The sequence below is a fragment of the Protomyctophum bolini genome, assembly GCF_963924005.1.
Source record: "Protomyctophum bolini genome assembly, chromosome: 6".
Classification (NCBI taxonomy): Eukaryota; Metazoa; Chordata; class Actinopteri; order Myctophiformes; family Myctophidae; genus Protomyctophum; species Protomyctophum bolini.
In genome coordinates, this window is record NC_137867.1 from 28,505,196 (window position 1) to 28,525,827 (window position 20,632).

General features: G+C 40.6%; 1 protein-coding gene across 3 annotated transcripts; it reads left to right on the forward strand.

The window, feature by feature from the left end:
• The first annotated feature begins 757 nt into the window (after positions 1-757).
• On the forward strand, positions 758-17,976 carry erlin2 (ER lipid raft associated 2). 3 transcript variants are annotated; one of them, XR_013964248.1, is made up of 13 exons: positions 1,125-1,197; positions 3,127-3,234; positions 5,583-5,664; positions 6,334-6,380; positions 6,770-6,831; positions 7,061-7,186; positions 7,885-7,958; positions 8,517-8,575; positions 11,851-11,942; positions 12,871-12,960; positions 14,295-14,374; positions 15,170-16,306; positions 16,386-17,976. XR_013964248.1 is itself a non-coding variant. In XM_080766334.1 (12 exons), exons 2-12 carry the CDS (start codon positions 3,128-3,130, stop codon positions 15,347-15,349), a joined length of 999 nt encoding a protein of 332 aa, XP_080622460.1. In that variant the 5' UTR covers positions 758-779; position 3,127; the 3' UTR covers positions 15,350-17,976. The 3 variants fall into 3 exon arrangements, 2 of the variants coding, with proteins under 2 accessions (XP_080622460.1, XP_080622459.1); XM_080766334.1 differs by lacking the exon at positions 1,125-1,197 and adding an exon at positions 758-779 and having other exon boundaries at positions 15,170-17,976; XM_080766333.1 differs by having other exon boundaries at positions 15,170-17,976.
• Positions 17,977-20,632: the final 2,656 nt, after the last annotated feature.

Here is a 20,632-nt window from a genome sequence, read left to right on the forward strand (position 1 = left end):
CCCCAGCGCGGCTTACGCTGCCAGTTCCAGCGATGTTCCCTTGATACTTAATGAACTCTGACAAACTTCTTTTCCCTAGCTCTGTTGTTCCCTTTTTGCCCTCCCCTGTTTAAAATGCACGGCGTAGAGCTGCCACTGCAGCACCTAGGGGTTAGCTGTGGCCCTCAGTAGATTTCTCAAGAGACCAAGGTCTAAAAATAAAGCACTGCAGTCAATTTAGTGGCACGACCTTTAGCTGTGTACAGATCCAAAGCTTGTTGGTGACTGAATATATATGAAGTGGAAAACCATTTAATGATAATGCTGTTTATTTATTCATTTTAATTTGAGAATGTATTTCCCTCTTAGAAAGTGTATAAAGTCATCCTATTATAGAGCTGCAGATAAATTGATTACAAATCTGCTGGGTGGTAAAGTAGGGTCACTGTTAATTGCTGACTGATCTTTTTTTTATTTTATGTTATTCTGAAATCGAGACAGACTAATGATGATGCACAGGGGGAAAAGTCTCCCTGCTGCCCACACCATAAAAACGCCTGGGCTTCCGAGGCTACCCAAACCTTTGTCTAACTCTAAGCTGGTCTTTGTCGCCATCTGGCGGTGAGAATAGGGGATACATGAACCAAAGGCGTCCAAGCCGCGGCCCCGTTTCTCCTACCCGATCTCGCACGTCTTGACGGCAGACGGCAGCCTGTAGCCTGTGGAACTTGAAGGACAACGGGACGTATAAAAACTTCGGCGAAAACAGGAGAGCAACACGAGGATAAAGGAAACATTCGGTACAAATGTCCATTTTGCTAATTCACAATTAACAACTAGCCTATTACTACTTTGGTGTTTTAACTGAATTTCTCTAACTATAAACTTTCACGACAGCAGACAGCCAGTACAAATATAATTTATGAAAAGACTACTACAGTGAAGTCGGTTCACGGTAGTTGTCAATATAGGTAAAAATAATAATATAGCCTTTCCATGAGTATCTTTTTCCCCATACCCATCCCCTCCCCATATTTCTGTGAGAAGCCGTTGAGGGCTGATTTGACCCCTTTTTTGCGTCCAAGCAGCAAGCACGTTTACGCATAGCGTTTACGTTGGCCTGGTGGTGACGTAGGGCGCAAAACGCGGAAGTTAACCGTTCACTAGAGGCTGTTTGCTTTATTTATCCGTCGTGTGAGGCGTCTGAAGAAAACACAGGTAGGTCGACTGACCGAAAATATTACTGTTTTTGTAAATTGTAACGAATCATTTAGGCTGCATGCAGTTAAATATCACGTTTGTTTGACCATCGAAGGCAAGGTGTACAAGGATGTTTTCCAACTTTGCCGCAAGTGTTGCCCTGACTGTCAGTTTAGCTGCCTGAATGCCATAGCTAACTCTAGTAAGAGAAAGAGAAACATATATACTACTACCCGGCCTGGTAGTGGTACACACATCAAATCAGTATTAATATTATTATAGATGTTCCCAGTCAAATAAATAACAGTATTTGACATGTACTGTAAGTTAAAAAAAAAAAATAGTGCCATATCGCACACTGTTGCAGCAGTGAAAATGAAAATTGAAGCATGTGTTTTTGGCCGCTTAATTTCTGTGTGTTCTCCAAACATTGAACGAGGACTAGAGAGATAAGGACACACTCTGGTGGGCCAATCCTCTTAAAGTTGTGAGAAGAAGGTCACTCACTCTCATGCCTGGCTAAGCCCGTTCAAAGGCGATAAACTAGTGAGCATTGATGCCCACTGGTGGCGTGGGTCTCAAAGCTTAAATACTTGCTATACACCCTATATTGACATCCCATTCATGAAACAGATCGGAATCAATCACCAATACTTCACCTGTGCTGTACGGGTCCGGGTGCTTAGCTATGGATGATTCCATTTCTAGCTTCTATTTGGACAAACCTGTAAGGACAGCTTTGATTGTCCTCTTTGTTTCTGCCAAGGCTTTGTTTGGGAGAAGAAAAAAACAGATGACATGTTATGAGAAACTTTCTAAACTCATGATCATGATTCTTCTGTGTTCGTGTAGCCTAACCCTGGTCCAGTGATGACAGGCATGTATTATTCAAGTAGGCCTACTGTACATAAGTTCAATTTTGATGTATTTCTTTTACTTTAGTGGAGTATTTCCCAATTTCAATACTTTCACTTCTAAGAAATATTGTACTTTTACTCCACTACAATACAATTATTTGAAAACATTTGTTACTACTTTTTTTTTTGCCAATCTACAAGCTCATAACGTGTTGTAAGCTTGTATAGCTGCTATTTTCTAAATATTTTTATACATTTGAAATTGAAACCTGTGAAATTGGTACTTTTACTTTTGGTACTTATAGTATACATTGCAGTGTTGATACTTTTATTTAAGTAAAAAATGTGAGTAGGCCTACTTGTCTTCGTGCATCACTGGGCATGCATGAAGTATCCTATACTGTGCATCACTCGACTCAGTTTATTGACAGAAAGTTGCTGATAACATCTCAATAGAGGATTTGTTTTGACAGAGACAAAGAGGACAATCTAAGCTGTCCGTACAGGGGCAATGTTGGGGAGTTTATCGTCGTTTAATACAATCAGTCAGGACCTTTCTGTTTCATACAATTTTGTAAAGAAATACATATTTAGTCCCGTGCTGGAATGCCCCCGCCCCTCTGTCAAAAACAGCTAAAATCCCTAAAACGAAAGAAAGCAGCAAATGAAAAAGCAATTACACTCACCTTTTACTTTCTCTAATAACAACCTAAAACATGAACCTTGGTTGAAAAAAACTAAAGTTGTCCTGTAAGGACCACAAAGAATGCCATGCATAGACACTTTTATTTATTGTTATATTAACACATATAATATATATATTACCTGAAGCCGATTCTACAAATGCCTTCTAAATCAGTAGTTCTTGAAAAGGACCCCAGAAGAAAAAATTGTCAAGATATTTCATAGCAGATGTGTGTGGCTTGAAGTGACACGCTGTAACCTTTTTGCTTGTATATCTGCTATTTTTGAGTACCACTCTTTACTAACATTTTTTACTTTTTTTAAATAATTAATTACATTGATTAGTTTGTAATAAACTATGATATGAGCTCTTCATAACATTTTTTGTCTTCTGAAATGTCATCAGGATGGCACAGTGGGGTGCCATTATCTCAATCATCGCAGCTGCAGCAGGTGCAGCACTTTTGGCTTCAGTCCACAAGATCGAGGAGGGACACACAGGAGTTTATTACAGGTGAGAGAAAAGCTTCAAAGGTTTTCTTCAGGCCTCATGCAATGCCTTCAAGGTAAACGACTAAACAGTGCAACTGTACAATAGTACAACTAAACTCCTCACACAAACTTAGGAAAGTTAACCTTTGTAGATTATTCCCCCCCTTTAATAATATATTGATATTGTATTTTTTATCATTGATTTATTGATTAGTCACCTTTACAACGAGGTACAGCTTGTAAGGGCATAATGCCTGATTCATTATTCCACGAACAGCTAAACGCGTGTTTGGCGCCTCCAAAAATGTGCCAAAACAGCAAATGGTTTGTATTCAGCCTTGTTTTGAGTTGTTTAACGGATTGGATGATTGCACTCTCCCACAGTATTAAGGAAAAAACAACACATATTGGCCATTTTTGCACTATTAATTTTAGTACTCAGGGCTATATCTTGCGCCACCCCTTAACCCTTATCCCTAAACTAATTTCCCATTTTTTACTATTTTATAAAACCTTTTAAAATAGTTGAAATAGCTGATCTACAAGCTCACAATGTCTCGATGTAGATCGGCTAGTTGAACTATTTTAAAATGTTTTTCAAAATAGTGAATGGCAAATAAGTTTAGGGATAAGGGATAAGGGTGGCGCAAGATGGAGCCTGAGGGAACTCAAATAGCTTCTGGAAGATCCATGCACAGCCACATCACTTGGCACGTCCTCCTAATGCTGGTCAACAACCTAACCACATTTTGCTGTGGGATGGCATCCCATCCCTCAACCAGGATTTGTTGCAAGTCAGCCAACATGCGTTCTATTGGTCACTCCACGTACAGCACGCTCAAGCTGATCCTACAACTGTTCAATTGGGTTGAGGACTGGACTCACGGTACGCCATTCCATCCTCTCCGCTCCGAGGTAGGCCTACTCTGTGATGATCCTTGCTCTGTGGGGGCGAGCGTTGTCATCCTGGAGGATGGCGATAGGTCCCAAATTCTGAAGATTTGGGATCACAGTTGGATCCAGAATCTCATTCCGATATCTCACTGCATTGAGATTGCCTTCAATGATGACAAGTTCTGTCTTGCGATGAGACATATCTGCCTTAATGTCAACAAAGTTGCTGCAAAGTTGCTGCTCACAACACCAGAGGGAGTTCGACAAATCATGTTTCATGTTACCAACGAGGGGTTAAATTAATTTCGGTCCTAAAATGTGGAAGGCCCTACCAACAGCCATTGAGAAATGTGAATCCCTAGACTCCTTCAAAACCGCTCTCAAAGAGCACTTACGGGCAGCTGCAATTCGAAACTGTAAAAAAGTCCACCCCCTCTTTTTTTGAGTGGTGCAACCACTCCTACAACCAGCAATGTCCGTGTTCACCCGCCTATGTGGCCATGAGCCGCCTATGTGGCCATGAGCACGAGAATGACTATTAGTACCAGTAGGTGCGCTGTTTGCCAGAAACAGAGAGGGAGATAGTGCTGCACTGTTGCCTGCTAATGAGAGAGAGAGAGAGAGAGGAGGGGGAGAGGGAAGTTGCACCACTCAGTTCACACGGGTGTGATTTCTTTTTTTATTTACTTTTTTTTTACTGTATATATGATTTCTTTTTGCATAGAAGATCAGTGTATATTTGTCCGTCTTTAAATATTCTGACGAATTGAAAATGGACGATGCAATGCCTGATGTAAACAAGTCTTGGGCTTTTTCTGGTTTTACCCTGTACTTTTCGTTTGAAGTATGTTCCATACTGTGAATACAAATTTCAATCAAGGTGACTAATAAACTATATAAAATACAATAACAATACCAATTGGTGAGTAGACTATAAGGAACATCTGCCCCAAAGCTATGATGCACTACATCCAGTAAACATCAGTGATTCTCAATCATTTTCATTTCAAGGACCGCTAATTTGATTAGGTCACAGACCCCAATTTGATACAAATTTTATCTCTGGGACCCTGATCTATTATCCTTAGTATTACTTTATTTTTTACTCTGAGAGTGTAAGGGTCCATCTGCTTCCTTGTACACTCTCAGAGTTCCAGACCCATAAAGGTCCATGTGGTTCCTAACTATCAATCACCCTAGGTCTGGAACTCCCTAAAGGACCCCTGGGGTCTCCTGGAGCCCATGTTGACAACCAGTGCAGTGGAGTAAATCACAGAACAGATGGGATATCACAATGAAATGTTCCCACAAAACAAACCATATGGCAATGCTGTCAACATGGCCATCCACATTGTTTCTCTGTGTGTTCCCTGCCACATTTGAAAGTGTGTGTGTGTGTGTGTGTGTCTCTCTCTCTCTCTCTCTCTCTCTCTCTCTCTCTCTCTCTCTCTCTCTCTCTCTCTCTCTCATATATAGGGGAGGAGCTCTCCTGACAGTCACCAGTGGACCTGGCTTTCACTTGATGCTTCCCTTTATCACCATTTATAAATCTGTTCAGGTCAGTCTGATTGGGTTCTAGCAGTCCCATTGAACTCTGTCTGGACTAACAAAAGGTCACTCACTAGTACTAACTGAACAATGCAATTCTAATGCTGTATAGCATTTACTAATAGTATTTATTGAATAGTATTTACTTATATGTCATCTGACAGAGGTGCCAGTGTCATCTATGTTCATCTGTGTGCCAGATATCTAATTAATTACAGTTCCTTGTATTGCACGTGTCATTTAGTTGACGGTATGGCATTTTAAAAAGCTTTAAAATATCACAAAACTCATTAACAAGCACAGAAACTTGTCACTTGTCACACCCCACAACATTGGTAATTGTATCCCTTCTACTGAATATTCTTTGCAAGTGCACCATTAGAATTTGTTTTTTCTTCTGCAGCCTCAGTGTTGATTTAGCTCTGAAGAGTGAATAAATAGAATGTTCCATTTGGTTAAATTTGTGCCCTCATCTGAGTCAAATAAGCAGCATCAAGTCACTTTGCAGATTTCCAATCTGTGTTTAATACAGTATTGTACCTCTGAATGGAAAGCTAAAGTAGAGACAGAACACAGGTATTTTGTGAACCGTTCAAATTTAAATATCACAGTTTTAACTTGTAATGATTTACTAATGTAAAATTATTAATGAATTAGTCTTACTCCCTTCATCTTTTAGACAACTCTGCAGACTGATGAGGTGAAGAATGTACCATGTGGCACAAGGTAGTGCTTCTTCTTCACTATAACGCGCCAGATGTGCACAATTGAAACATGCCATATCACTAAATATCATTCTGCCATTGGTAGAAACAGTATCATCTCAAGTATCAACACATTTTTATGTTAGCAGAGACACTAGTCTGCCTAGTTGTTACGTTGCTATGCTACGTAAATGAGCTACAGTACTTGGTGTTCTCCATTTTGTCGACTAACGTTATTAGAAATGTGATACTAACAGGACTCGCATCATTACCATTTCATGTAATATTGTTAAGTTAAGAGTAAATGGCCCTTTGCCACTGGGCACACCACCCATCCTGAAAACGTACTTATGATACTGAATGATGCTTTTAATAAAAGTGTCACAAAGGACATGTATTTTCTTTCCTCAGCGGGGGAGTGATGATTTACTTCGACCGCATAGAAGTGGTGAACTTTCTTGTTCCTTCAGCAGGTAAACTAATATACCATGTGAAGGGCCAAGAACATCAAACTATGTATTCATCATATTCTACCGATATGGGCAATTAGCTCAGTATGATTGTGAAACAATATTTGAAGCTGTCTGGGCAATGAAAGACAAATTACACAACCCAATCACATTTTGTAACAGGAATGAAGATGGCCATGCACTGTGATTTATGACTTACCGCTAACTAAGCATTTGTTTCTCTTCTTTTCAGTGTACGACATAGTAAAGAACTTTACAGCTGACTATGACAAAGCCTTGATATTTAACAAAGTGCATCATGAGCTCAATCAATTCTGTAGCGTACACTCGCTACAGGAGGTCTACATTGGCTTATTTGGTAAGTCTAGTAGGATTGATGCCACGTGAAATAGTCATACAAGAGAGAAGTGCTGGGAGAGAATATAGGCGGGATAAGGTGGTCCTCCTTAGGTGGAACTCCTGTTCCTATTGATTACTGCTGGCTTTGTTGTGAGCTTATAGATATGCTATTTTCGCTGAATGTTCACCCCAGAATAGGGACGCTAGAGTCCACGTGATTAAGGGGCATCCAGGTGGCGCAGGGCTAAAGTTCCTGCCCAACATCATGGAGACTCATTTCGATTCCTCTGCCAAGTGCTCTACAAACTCAGTTGCTGGTGTTGGTGGGTGGTTGTTTGTTGCTGCACTAGAATCTCCTACACATTGGGGCATTCCCTAAACTGGGATTGTATCTTCCTCTGCATGTGTTTACACCCTCTGTGAAACTCATCACTGTCCAGCGAAAAGAAGTGGCTGGTGACTCCATGTGTATCGAAGGAGATGTGTTTGTCAACAAACAGTCTACACGCCAAGACCAACAACTAGGGGTTGGTAGTGACGCAAAATACAAATGCCAGGTTTTTTTTAGAAAATTCAAAACAAAACAGTTGACTTAGCTGTGCTGAACTTTAGATGGAGGCTATATTTCAGCTGAGCAGTTATTCTAAATTGGAATAAACTCTTGCACTATCTCATTTCATTCACTAATCACTCTCTCAATCTTACTATTCCCCTCAGATGTGATCGATGAGAATCTGAAGAAAACACTACAGGAGGATCTAACATCCATGGCCCCTGGTCTTATCATACAGGTATTGCAGAACGCAAGTTCTGGCTAATGTAAACTGGGTGGAACAGCATTAGCATAGCAAGCTGTACCACTAGTACAAAGTAGGCCCCTTTTCTTATGAATAAACAATATATTTTAATCATTGTGAATTGCAACCCTTGGCTTTGCCATATAATCGGTTCAGGAAAATAAGACATACTGTTTATTTCATTTTGCACAGTACACTATTGTACTACTACCGGTACTTTGGTGTGTACTGTCACACCTCGTCTGAGTTGTGTGCCCTTTGTCAAACCTGTTTTAAGTAGGCGTTAGCGTGAACACAGATTTTAGTTGTAAATCTCAATATTAATGCTTGGAGATATGCAGTGTGCAATTTATACCAGGATTTTCATGGGTAAGCTTGAATAAACAAAACACATCATTTTGGGGGGAATGGGTCATTAACGGTCAACATAGACAGAGTTCATATTGTGATAATAAATGCCTCAGACTGAGAAGTTTACTTTACAGATGATTAATAACTTAACACCTCTATCTGTCTGTCTGGCACACCCTACCCCACTCTCTCTGTGTACAGGCGGTCCGGGTCACAAAGCCCATCATCCCAGAGAGCATTCGCAGGAACTATGAGATCATGTAAGTACCCAGAAAAAGAATATTCTCTTACCCCATTCTGTCTGTGACTAACATTCCACTCATCAGCTGGGAATAAAAATGTGCATGGGAATTACATTGTTGTTCTTATTATGTACAAACAATAATGAAGATGTGAAAGCATGCAACCAAAGGATATTAACTACCTGATCAGTCAGCCTATCGAACAAGGGTCAATCTATTGGACCAACCAGACCCTTACAAACTATAAATTATTGTGCTACACTGGCTTATGAAACTATCTCAATTCTCAATGCCATTTGTGTTCCTGTTTTTTCTTTCCCAATTTGGTCGTTATGCCAATTCCTATTTCTTTCCCACACCTCCCCCAACGGGGGGTCGTGACAAAAGCAGAGGAAAGGCCTGTTCAATGCAGTGTGGAACTAGGACGAATAACATGTACCCCGCTATGTATTATGTCCTACTGGCGAAACTTGTCACTGTCTGGTGAAAAGAAGCGTCCTTGGCATCACATGTATCGGGGAGACACGTGATCGTCTGGGCTCTCTGTATAACTGTAAGAGTAAGCCGTATCAAGGGAATGCAAGGGAATCGTGCTGTCAATTAAAGTATGACTATATGACAAATTGACAATGTTCACATCAAAAGCCAGTTTCAGAATAAACTAAAACCCATTTAGATCTGAGGCCGATATAAAAAAAAAGTGTCAGTGGTGCTCAACCTTTTTCATGTCAAGGACCCCCAAAATTATATATATGTAGCCGCAGACCCATCTCAAAATATGTTGATCCAGGGACCCCCCAAGAAGCAAAGATTTGAGTTAAAAACATTTGCTGTGAAAGAATATATATTCAAAGATTTGCACACGTTTTCACGACTTTTCAAAAATAGCGCTATGAGTTTGTAGACCTGCTATTTTTCAATAGCTAAAGTATAACATAATGCTTAAAACACCAAAAGGTGTTCCCAACTTCCCGTCCTGAATGTGTTAACAACCAAAAGACTAGTTGCATGGTGGCACAACATCATCATCAACAACAAGACTACATTAGCCTGAACAACCAAAACAGTTGCATGGTGGGTGCATCTCTATAGTGTTTCATGAGGCCAAAACTGCACAGCGGCAGTTTTCCAAAAGAGACAGTCCTACAAGTAGGTTAAATAAAGCTTTGTCTTACCTTGCGCCAAGCGTTGCCTTGTATTCCTTTACTTTGCATAGATAGACAGCTAGATATAAAGCTAGATCTAGCTTTATGTATCAGCTAGGGATGCCAAACGACTCATATGTGGCCAATCGACGAATCGAGGCCTAAAATCGACGTGTCGAACGACTTTTTTCCCTTTTTTCCCCTCATTTTTATATTTTTGTTGTTGCTGCGCAGCAGTTGAGGAGAACGCAACTATGCATTCCTTTAAGCAACACAACTTCTGCAGCTGCATCCATATGTTTAGAATTTGCATCAATGATCAAATCCCAATAATTAAAAAATTACTTTATTTTGTAAACAACTAAACTGAAGGAGCAGCGGCGCTATCGGCTAGTAGTCCCAACTCTGTGTCTGCAGCCTGTCACGAGCCCCTTAATGAACTGATACGGGACGCACGTTCCGTATTTTAATGTCATGTCGGAGAATAAATACAGTATGAATGACGGCGCCGCGGCGCGATTTATTTGACAACTCTGTCCTGCTTTCTTCACGAGAAGAGAAGAGCGCTCACCGCTCAGAACAGAGAAGACCTGTGGCTGTCGGCTCACTTTACGGCATGTGTAGATGATATGTGAACCTGGGTCTGGGAAGCTCAGAGCTGCAGCCATTGGCTCATGATACGTGCACACGACCAATGGGACAGATCATTCAGTGTTGCTAAGATACCACACACACCCTTGGACGATGGGGTCCACAGCGGCACTGACAGGCGCAGCAGCACAGCACAAACACGTACCTCTCCCATTTGGAAAACATTTGAAACAGCAACGTTTATAACGTTTTACATTACAAAAAAAGTATAATACAAATAAAAACGTTCTTTCGACTCATACGTTTTGAGTCGCGGGAGGCATGAGTCGATAATCGAGTCGATTTTCAACATTTTTCAACATCCCTATCAGCCACCGTCCATTTGTGGCTCATTGAAATTTTTTAACTCAAGTCTTTGCTTCTGGGTGGTCCATGGAACAAAATACAGTTATATTCAGATGGGGTAGAGGCCAAAGACATACATCTTTGGGGTGTCCATTATGTGAAAAAGTTTGAGCACTGTTTGCCAACATGGCAACAAATGTTTTTCAGAAAACTATATTTGTAGAATCAGCCAGGTCATGGAAGGTTGGATAAAGTAAGAGGAATAGATCAGTGGTTGGTTCTCAACCTTTTTTTTTATTTAAAGCTCTGGACCACTAGCATATTCAAGCAATCTCAATCCTCAACCCACCTTTAACTAATCTCAGGACACATATCCTGACCCCAACCAGCACATCAGTGGTCCCCAGGTTGACTCTTACTCAGGGTGGTGGTCTCTGGTTCACAATCAGTTGAAAACCCCTGTATTAAAGAGCAATATAATTAATAGCACATAGCTTCAGACACTATGGCCCTCATTTATCAATTGAGTGTAGAATCTGCCCCAAATTCGAGTGTAGGTTTTGTAGTACACTCACGTCGCCACGGCATTTATAAAGTGATCGCAAACAGCTGATCCTTCCTTAATTTCATTCCTAGCAGTGATAAATGTGACGGCTGAAATCAATCTGGCACGCCCTATGAAATCAAGCCTCGCCCTCGTTTTTGCGACATGAAGAACTGCAATACGACCACACAACGTATGGAAACCATGGTTACATGATGCAAAAAGCCAATAAAAAAGTTTCCCCCGCTTGCCTTGCTATACGAGACGTAACGCGAGAAAGACATGGCTGTAGATTGCAAACAACGGGTTGCAATCAACCCGTTGGCATGCGCTCATGCAAAACACTGTTTAAATGGCTTAAGCATCTAACTTGCAACATTGTTTTTAATTGCTTGCACACTTTTAGGAGTGAAAACATATGTTTAGATGCCTGTGACAGCATGTCAGCAGTTCAGTTGACAATGATGCTCCGCTTGTGTACGACAGAAAAACAGGTGAGGACAAAGCCTACGACAGCTCCCGACCTGACGTGATTTTTGTCCTGGCACACGTTCAAGTTCAAGGTTTAGCGGAAATGGTAAATGCCGAATTGCGGTGATTCCGGGTGCACCCATATTTTGGCGTACGCCGAGTTGATAAACGAGGGCGCGTGTGTGTGTGTGTTACAGGGAGAGTGAGAAGACCAAGTTGCTGATTACAGCACAGACTCAGAAGGTTGTGGAGAAGGAGGCAGAGACGGAGAGGATAAAAGCTGTGATTGGTGAGAGAAGATGAAACACATGTTTGGCAATACGTTAACTTAATACACACACACACACACACACACACTAGGGATGGGCGTTTAACATATACAGTACATGTAGTGCTCCGCAGTTATGAGAAAACAGGCGAATATTAGTTGAATAGTAGGCTAGATCTACAAGCTCACGCAACACGAGATATGTTCTAGATCTATTTTTAACTAAGGGATTTAGTGTAAACTAAAGGGAAAAAGTCACAATTGTGTGAAGTCAGGTGCGCCTACTGTAATTAAATCGTCCCCATGATGTCTTACGTTGTCAAATAGTGCCCTAAACAAACATTAAAGTCCATAGACTTGGCTGGCAAACGATTTACGTAAAGTGCTCTAAACAAACATTGTATTGTCCTAAAGTCCATAGACTTGGCTGGCAAACATTTTTTGTCACAAGTGCTCTAAACATTAAAAATCACAGACTTGGCTGCCATATGATGTAATCTTCAAAAGGCATGCATTGGAGGGGCCTCCAACAAAGGAGCTCGGGTGTACAGGGAATATGTTGAATGGAAATGTACCCCTTTAACTTAATATAAACCACTACCTAACCCCTTTAACTTAATATAAAACGCAGTAAGATCATGTTGGATGTTATATAAAAATCACAATCGTGTGAAGTGAGGGCCGCTCTTATCGTCATACATCACATTCCATGCTCAAATCATCACTATGCGGTACACACAAACACACAAAGCAGGCCAATCAAGTTCCCTCAAAAAGGATCAACATCATCAACCTTTGGGGGACCAGTGATGGTGGTTTGACCAATTAAAAAATTACATTCTTTCTTATCTGACACTAATAAGACACTGTTCAATAAAATGTGTCTGGGCCTGGAAAACATAATTATGTTATGCCACATTTGAAAGTTGTATTCTTCTCTTTGTTATAGAGGCTGAGAAGGTGGCCCAAGTGGCTGAGATCAAGTATGGACAGAAAGTCATGGAAAAGGAGACGGAGAAAAGGATCTCTCAAATTGAAGGTTGGTAGACTCTGATTTTAGTCATGTTATATTGATTGTGTCAATTACCAACTGAATAAAATGTCAGATCTCAGTCAACAATTATTTTGAGATCTCAGCTTTAACACTTTCAGCGCCTCCTGCTGGCCATTTGAAATGACCGCAGGGAGCAAGCAATATCCCCAATATAGGCGCCATTCTAATACTGTAAATACAGCCCAATACAACGAGTAGAGGCGCAAAACCTTTTTCGAACAGCAATCTACATGTCTCAGGTTTCACCACAAGCAGTAACATGGCTGGCGCGATGGGATTAGAAATCACTGTTTACAGGGAGGCGCATGCATTGTTCCTCAAGATGGGAAGAACGTGGGTGCTGTCTAGCAGCCTGGGCTGCACGGAAAGTTAGTGTTGAGCTTCGGCTGCATGGTACTAATATCACCCTTACTACACGCCATCTGACGGGTTTGGCGACCTCCGGGGTTAAATCTTAACCCATCATTAGACGGGTTGCGAGGCGATCTAGCGTCCATCGTGTTAAAAACTAGGATCAAAACAGATCATCAAATTCCCATTTAAAGTAACAGAGTAAAACTTTTGGACATTAAGACTTTCATGGGGTATGTTAACTCATGTTTAAAAATATATACATTTTGTTGTTGGTGTAGTTTGAGGGAGGCACTGTTACATTTCTGTTTCAAAACATCAAGCATGTAGCAGCATACGGTAGTTGTCTCCGCCAGGCTGACAAGCATGGCGAAGACTTATATCAAAATTTCACACAAATACACAAAAAAATATGCAGGAGTGGTCCGTTTTGAACAAAGTGCCGCAAATCATGAACACAGTGTCCGATTGCGGAGAAACTTTGCACACACAATCGTACATTCGCACTACTTTGAGGAGCAAATGCCACCTTTTTAGTGTCCCAATGTAGCACCAACATGAAGCATTTTTTTATATTAATTATAATTTTGTCCAAACAGCACGGTACACATTGTCTCTATAGTCAAGTGATCTAGACTTTTCATATTCCATCCTGATTGGTAGCATTGCTTGGACCCACAATTACCTACGTGACCTGGCGGAGACCTGTGCTCTGGGGAGCACTTTTTCTAGTTTGTCATCGGCCTACTTTTAAAGGAACAGACAAACATACTGTCAATAATTATTAGACAAATCCTGCTCACAAACAACTTAGTCTTTGCCCACAGTGTAAAAAGATGATGCGCATGAGTATGGGAGCAAACTGTCCCTGCAAAAGAGCCCTTTGTGACTGACACACATACAGATGGAGACTATTTTTTTTTTTCCTTCTCATAATTGACAACATCTCTGACTGTCTCTATTTGTAGATGGTGCTTTCCTTGCCAGGCAGAAGGCCAGGGCAGATGCAGAATTCTACACAGCACACAAAGTAGCTGATGCCAATAAGGTGAGAGATTATAATATACTGATGCAGTGACACATGTCACACATCATAACACACACAGAAATCCTTATGTCTTTCTTCTTACATAGTTTACCCAAATTGATCATCTAGCTCAGTGGTTCCCAAACTGTGGTGTGTGCACCCCTTGTGGTGCACGAGCGCCTTCTAGGGGGTGCGCGACATGAAAAGGCTAATGGTGGTGCTATGGTGTTTATTTTAAAATGAACATATGTCAATATATGGCAAGTATAATGCACAATATAGCCTATCCTGCATATATATGCCATATTCAGGTTCATATTTATATGCATATAGGAAATATATGTCTATCTAGCTTATGCAATTTACATTTCCATGTGGGGGGTCAGCTAGGTCGGGAGGTAACAGGGGGTGCATGGCCAAAAAGGTTTGGGAACCGAGCTCTTCTCTCTAATGTGGATAGGCTACAATCACAGTAATATTTGCCGGACGATTGACTGACTTCTTATTGTTTGCAGCAGAAGATTTAACTTCAAGGGAAAAGGTTTTATATAGTTTCAGGCATGTGCTGGGTGCAGATTCCAGAAGAATTAAATCCGCACTTCCAGTCGAGTAAGAGTCTTTATTAATAAAGATAGTGCTCCGCAGCAGCAGTCATACCAGACAGACAAACACGTTTCGGCGCGCAGGCCTTCGTCAGTGTCAAAATTGCAGGACCTTCTAGCTGTGAGGAGACAGTGCTACCGACTGCGCCACTGTGCCCCCTCAGATTTATTTACTATTAGCAATATTGAGTAAACATTTTTTCTCCGCCTGCAGATGAAACTAACACCAGAGTATCTGCAGCTGATGAAGTTCAAGGCCATCTCAGCCAACAGTAAAATCTACTTTGGTAACGACATCCCCCAAATGTTTGTGGAGTCCGGATCCTCTGGCTCAGCCATCAAGGTATCTGCAGCCATGGACTTCCTGGGTGAGCCTGTCCCGGACATGGAATAAAGGGGAAGGGTGTGGGATGACCCACAGGACAATCTGCTTAGATACACCACTGTACTCTGACTATTCAGCACATAATTCTATGCCTATTCAAATTAAATTGGATTGTCTTCAACAGTTATATTTTTACAATGTTTACCTCAGTTACAGTTACAGTGTTCACTTAGTTCTGTGAACTTCTGTCCTGAATGGAATCAAACATTGTAAAATGACTCGCAGTTGAGTCTTATCCTCTTCTTCTGAATCAAAGTCACAGTACCATCACCCCTGGCAGATGGACCAGCAGGCAGTAACACTCCCACCCCATGAGGCAAGCTCCTCTGCCTGTACTGACCAGAAAGTATATTGTACTGTGAACAAATATCAATGGATGTTGAAAGCAAGGTGTTGTCGCTTGTATGTAATGTCACTGCTCCGTTTAATTTGTTTTTTCTGTAATGTCTTTATTGCACAAGGGATATTTGAACATTGTAGTGAATATATTATATACTGAACTGTGTTAAGAGTGTGATACCATACCAATGTCTTTGGCTGTCTTTTGGAGGATTTTGCACATCACTTTCTTCTGTTGATTACATTTCACACAGCTATAAGAGTATCGAAAGTCTACTGACAGTTGTCTCTCATATCGAAGTCTACTGACAGTTGTCTCTCATATCGAAAGTACTGACAGTTTGGCCCAGTTTAAAAAATGGATATAAAGGCTACTACATTCTCCATGGAGATCTTAAATGTTAAAGAAAGGGCATAGAGGAGGAGTATACGGGATCCATCGGCTAAGTTAAGTTTGATACTGTAGGGAAATTAAGCTCAGATGTTATTGTGTGGTACTAGTCAATGAGGAAATCAGAGACCAACTGAAAATGATGATGAAATCAGAGACCAACTGAAAATGAATGTCAAAATGTTTTCCTTAAGAACATTCACCAGCCTATATTGTGTGTTGCTCTGAAATGTTAGGTTGGCATTGCCAGACTGATCATGTGGGTTCCTCCATGGTGTTGGTGGAGGACCTTGTGAGTGAATGCCACGTGATCAGTTTGGCAATGCCAGGCTACTAAAATGTACAAGAATTGCACTGAAATTTAAAAATGAGTAAAATGAGAATAGTTTTACTCTTGTCTTTTTAAACATCCATTGAGGGATTTGTTATCTGTCAGCATTGTTTATGAAGTAAGATCTAGGTAAAATCTACTGTATGTGCAAAATAAACATGTTTTCTATGGTAGTAAAACAGAATACCAGCACTCACAGAATAAAAAAAAACAGTTTCAGCTAAAACGCATCAATCTGGGACCGAAACCATCTGTTCAAGTGGTCTGTTTGCTTTTCAGGGGGTTTGTGCATGTTTTGTTATTTTCCAGATCAGGAACATGCTTGAATTTCGCTAGAAAATTTGTACAAAAAAAGGCCTAATTCCATATTTGTTTTGTTCCATATTTAAATTGTGAATTGAACAAATACTTGACTGACACGGAGGTGCTGTGGGAAAAAACAACTATGCATCTCAAAATAAATTGAAATGTTTTAATACAGACTTTGAAAGCCTGTATAATTTATACAGGCTTTCAAAGTCTATTAAAACATTTCAATTTTATACAGTATAAACCATCTAAACTTTTGTTTAGTGATATCAGTTTAATGTTTAATGTGCAACCTTTGTTCTAAAGGCCATGTTAATTACTATTTTCCAAAGAACATGTCTGATGTGTTTTCTTAACAGCCTGATTTAAAGTCTACATTTTTGCTGTCCTATAGTTTAAATGAAACGGATCATTTTCTTTTAAGACCAAACAAGTTGCAAGCGTGTTTAAGAACTGAATGTGTTGAATGGAGATAATCAACAGCTAAAAGTAAGCTCGCAAATGACTGATGGGGATGATGAATCTTTTGTCACTTTAATAAGAAGACTACTTCCATAAATGTTTTTTTCCTCTATTTTCTTCTATTTATTTTCTCCAATCTATTGCCATATGTCAAATTATATTTTATTTAGGTTTTGCTGGACATTTCAATTGCCTTGTTGTGCATTCATGGAGCTCTTCTGGTCACTTCACTGGCTGTTTCTAGCTAAGGATGTAGATCATTAGCTTGTAAGTGCAGGGTAGACTGTTGCACATTTCTTTGTCTTTAATATAAGGTTTATTGTGGGTGCTGTGGTCTCAAACACTTAGTGGTGAAAGACTCATACCACTCCCAGAGAAATAAACCTTTTTTCTTTATATTTTACATGCCCAACCACGTGCTCAATAAATAAGTGATAAGAGGACAGACCATGGAATCGTCAGTGCCATACAGTATCTATATGATACGTCTCTGATGTCTAATCTAAACGTTTTCCCTCCTATCAGTGCACTTTAGCATGTGGTTGATCATGTAAAATATAAAGAAAAACTATTATTTTTCTGTCTAAGGAGTTATCCAAAGAGTCATCCGTTTGTGGTGTGCAAGTCTTCCATCACTTTAGACCATTAGCCTGTGAAATGATTCACCACTGGAAGAATTTTGAATTGCTCAGGTTCATTTGGCTGACTGAGTTGAAAGGGAGATTTTTATTTTTCCCCCACTCATTTCAGTTATGAATGTGCAATCAATATATTGTCCTTAGACAATAAAGTTGTTTTGTTTGAGATGTAGTTGCATTATTTAAGATTTCAGTTTTATATTACGCTGTAAACGGACATAAATACATTTACTTTGTATTGTAAGCATTTTGAAGAAATTGAAATGGTCATACAGAGTTACATTAGATTACTACTGATGCTTGCTATATTTCACAATCCCCAGCCATGATCTCTGCCTAATATCATATAACTTTCTGTCTGGAGACAGACAGGAGAAACCCCCTAAACCTCAGCAGCAAAAATTACCCTTTTGGGTCCAGGTACAGTTATCAAACAGAAGCGAGTCATGTAGTCCGGGAGCCAGGTCCAGCCGGATGTCTTCCGCAACCTTTTTTTCCCACTATTATTTCCTGTGAGTCCCACCTGAGACATTTAGGTCTCTGTTTTGCACAAATTTGAGGTAGGCTATATAGTGAAGAATATCAAGATAGAAAAATAGGCTACTCTTTGACTTGGGAAGTTTGTTTCACAAGTAATGCAGATGCAGTAATGTAGGCCTAAGATTTTTGATGATACAGAAATTAATTTGTCAAGCTGCCAGCTTTTCTTTTGGGGGATGTTGGGTGAAGCACCAGAATATTATTTTAATAATCCCCCTGGCCTGGTTTCAGAATAGGCCTACAATAGCTTCTTAGACTATTCCATGTCATACAGGGGCAGGCGGTGGCTCAGGGGTAGAGTGCCTGGATGGGAACCGCAAGGTTGCCAGTTCGAACCCGGGCTCCCCCAGAGTTACTGTCGAAGTGTCCTTGAGCAAGACACTGAACCCCTAATTGCTCCCGATGTGCTAGTTGGTGCCTTGCATGGATTCCGCTGCCATCGGTGTGTGAATGGGTGAATGTAATGCACAATCTATGTAAAGCGCCTTGGATAAAGGCGCTATATAAATGCACCATTTACCATTTACCATTTATATTTCTACGTCGTCTAGAGAGAAGAAGTTGATGTTTTCACTGGTAGCCTACTTTGGGTAGACAGAATTGCGTTGGGTACTTTATTATTTGTTTATTGAACCCTGCGCTCGTCTGTTTTTTGAGACCTTTATTTAGTTTATGTCTGGAGCCTGTTCTTGTTTTGTTTGCCCCGTTTATTTTGAAACCATTACACTCACACAACACAAACTCCTACCATAATATCAATGTAACTGCCAGTGACAGTTGGTTCTGCAATAATTTATTTAGTTTGAAGTCTGTTTATTCTTTATTTATTGTTTGTCTTATTTTGTTGTTTGTTTGGATACTTCCTGTAATTTGGCATACTTTTACTTTGACACCTCCTGTTACCTATCCATATATAGCTGAAGCCTGTTAGCTTCACTCACCTCAGACCAATAGACTCATTTCACACAGCCAGACTCCAGAGTGAGCAGAGGGAGAGAGCACCAGTGTGTGTGTGTGTGTGTGTGTGTGTGTGTGTGTGTGTGTTTGCACCAGACCACACGGTATGAAATGTTTGACTGTTTATGTGACTCTTATTATGTTTGTACTCTTATTGATTAAGCAGTGTTAAAGCCTGCGACATTTGCAGACAGTTGTAGTGAACTTTTAGTGACTGAAGTTGTCTATTGTCTACAGTGCCTGTCCGTCACACTATGTGTAAATGTGACCATCGGTGACTGGACTGTCTCCAAACGTGTCCATAAACAACTTGTGATGGAAGGGCCGGCTAACAGAAATAATAGTGTAGTAGGCTATATTGATGTTGATAATGGTGGAGAATATACCAAGCAGGTTGTATAAGAACAAAGTGAAGTCCAGGCGCATCTCTTCCTTTCCAATATGCCTAGCCTACTGTATAATGCCTATGTCTGGGCGCCAATATACGACAATAGCCTAGTGAAAAAAGATAGCATGAAACATCCTACTTAATGACCATCAATTGTAATGGTTAATCAGTGGCGGAAACTCCGTGGGTTCAGAGGCGCGATTGAACCCCCTGGCATTTTGGCAAAGGCGCGACTGAACCCACTGCATTTTGGCAAAATATATCTATATGCACTGCAGTAAATTATGCACCCACTGACTGTCCACTGAACTTGTTGTTTTTTGCTAGTCTAGTAAAGTTTGTAAGTTGGGAAACTGCTAGCCCCGCAAGCAGAACCCGAATGTAGTAAAGTTTCTGACACTTTTAAGACTTTACTGCATTGGGTCCTGCTTCAAGTGGGGCTGTCGCCAGTTACGCACAAACAAATACAATGTAAACAAGCCATGAGACGGACTTCTGCGCGCTTTTACCATGGTTATTCATGTATTGACTTACGAATGTGCGAACTATAAGTACCTTACATACCATACCGACACATCTCCTGTGTCGCGGAAGCCGTTAAGTATTTTTAATCCATGATTGATTAAAAATGTCGCTTCTTCCTACCTTGTTTATTGACACCTCATTGTACCGCCTATCTGGCTAGCTAGTGGTGCTACAGCTATGACGGAGCAGATCAGAGGAAGGGACATAGCCCGCAAAGCCAACCGCACATCGAGAGGCGGTACAATAAACGGTAAATAAACAAGAAGAAATCAAAGCGACATTTTTAATCAAACATGGATTAAAAATACTTAACGGCTTCCGCGACACAGGAGATTTTATCAGAGGTATGTAAGGTACTTCCCAGCTAGCAAGTCATGGCGCGCCGCCTGCGGGAGGCGGTCGCCGCGCGCCG

Coding starts and splice junctions, on each gene's coding strand:
- erlin2 (XM_080766334.1), top strand. CDS start 3,128: ATGGCACAGTGGGGTGCCATTATCTCAATCATCGCAGCTGCAGCAGGT. Junction 5,665..6,333: donor CCATTTATAAATCTGTTCAG/GTCAGTCTGATT, acceptor TTCATCTTTTAG/ACAACTCTGCAGACTGATGA. Junction 14,375..15,169: donor AAGTAGCTGATGCCAATAAG/GTGAGAGATTAT, acceptor CTCCGCCTGCAG/ATGAAACTAACACCAGAGTA.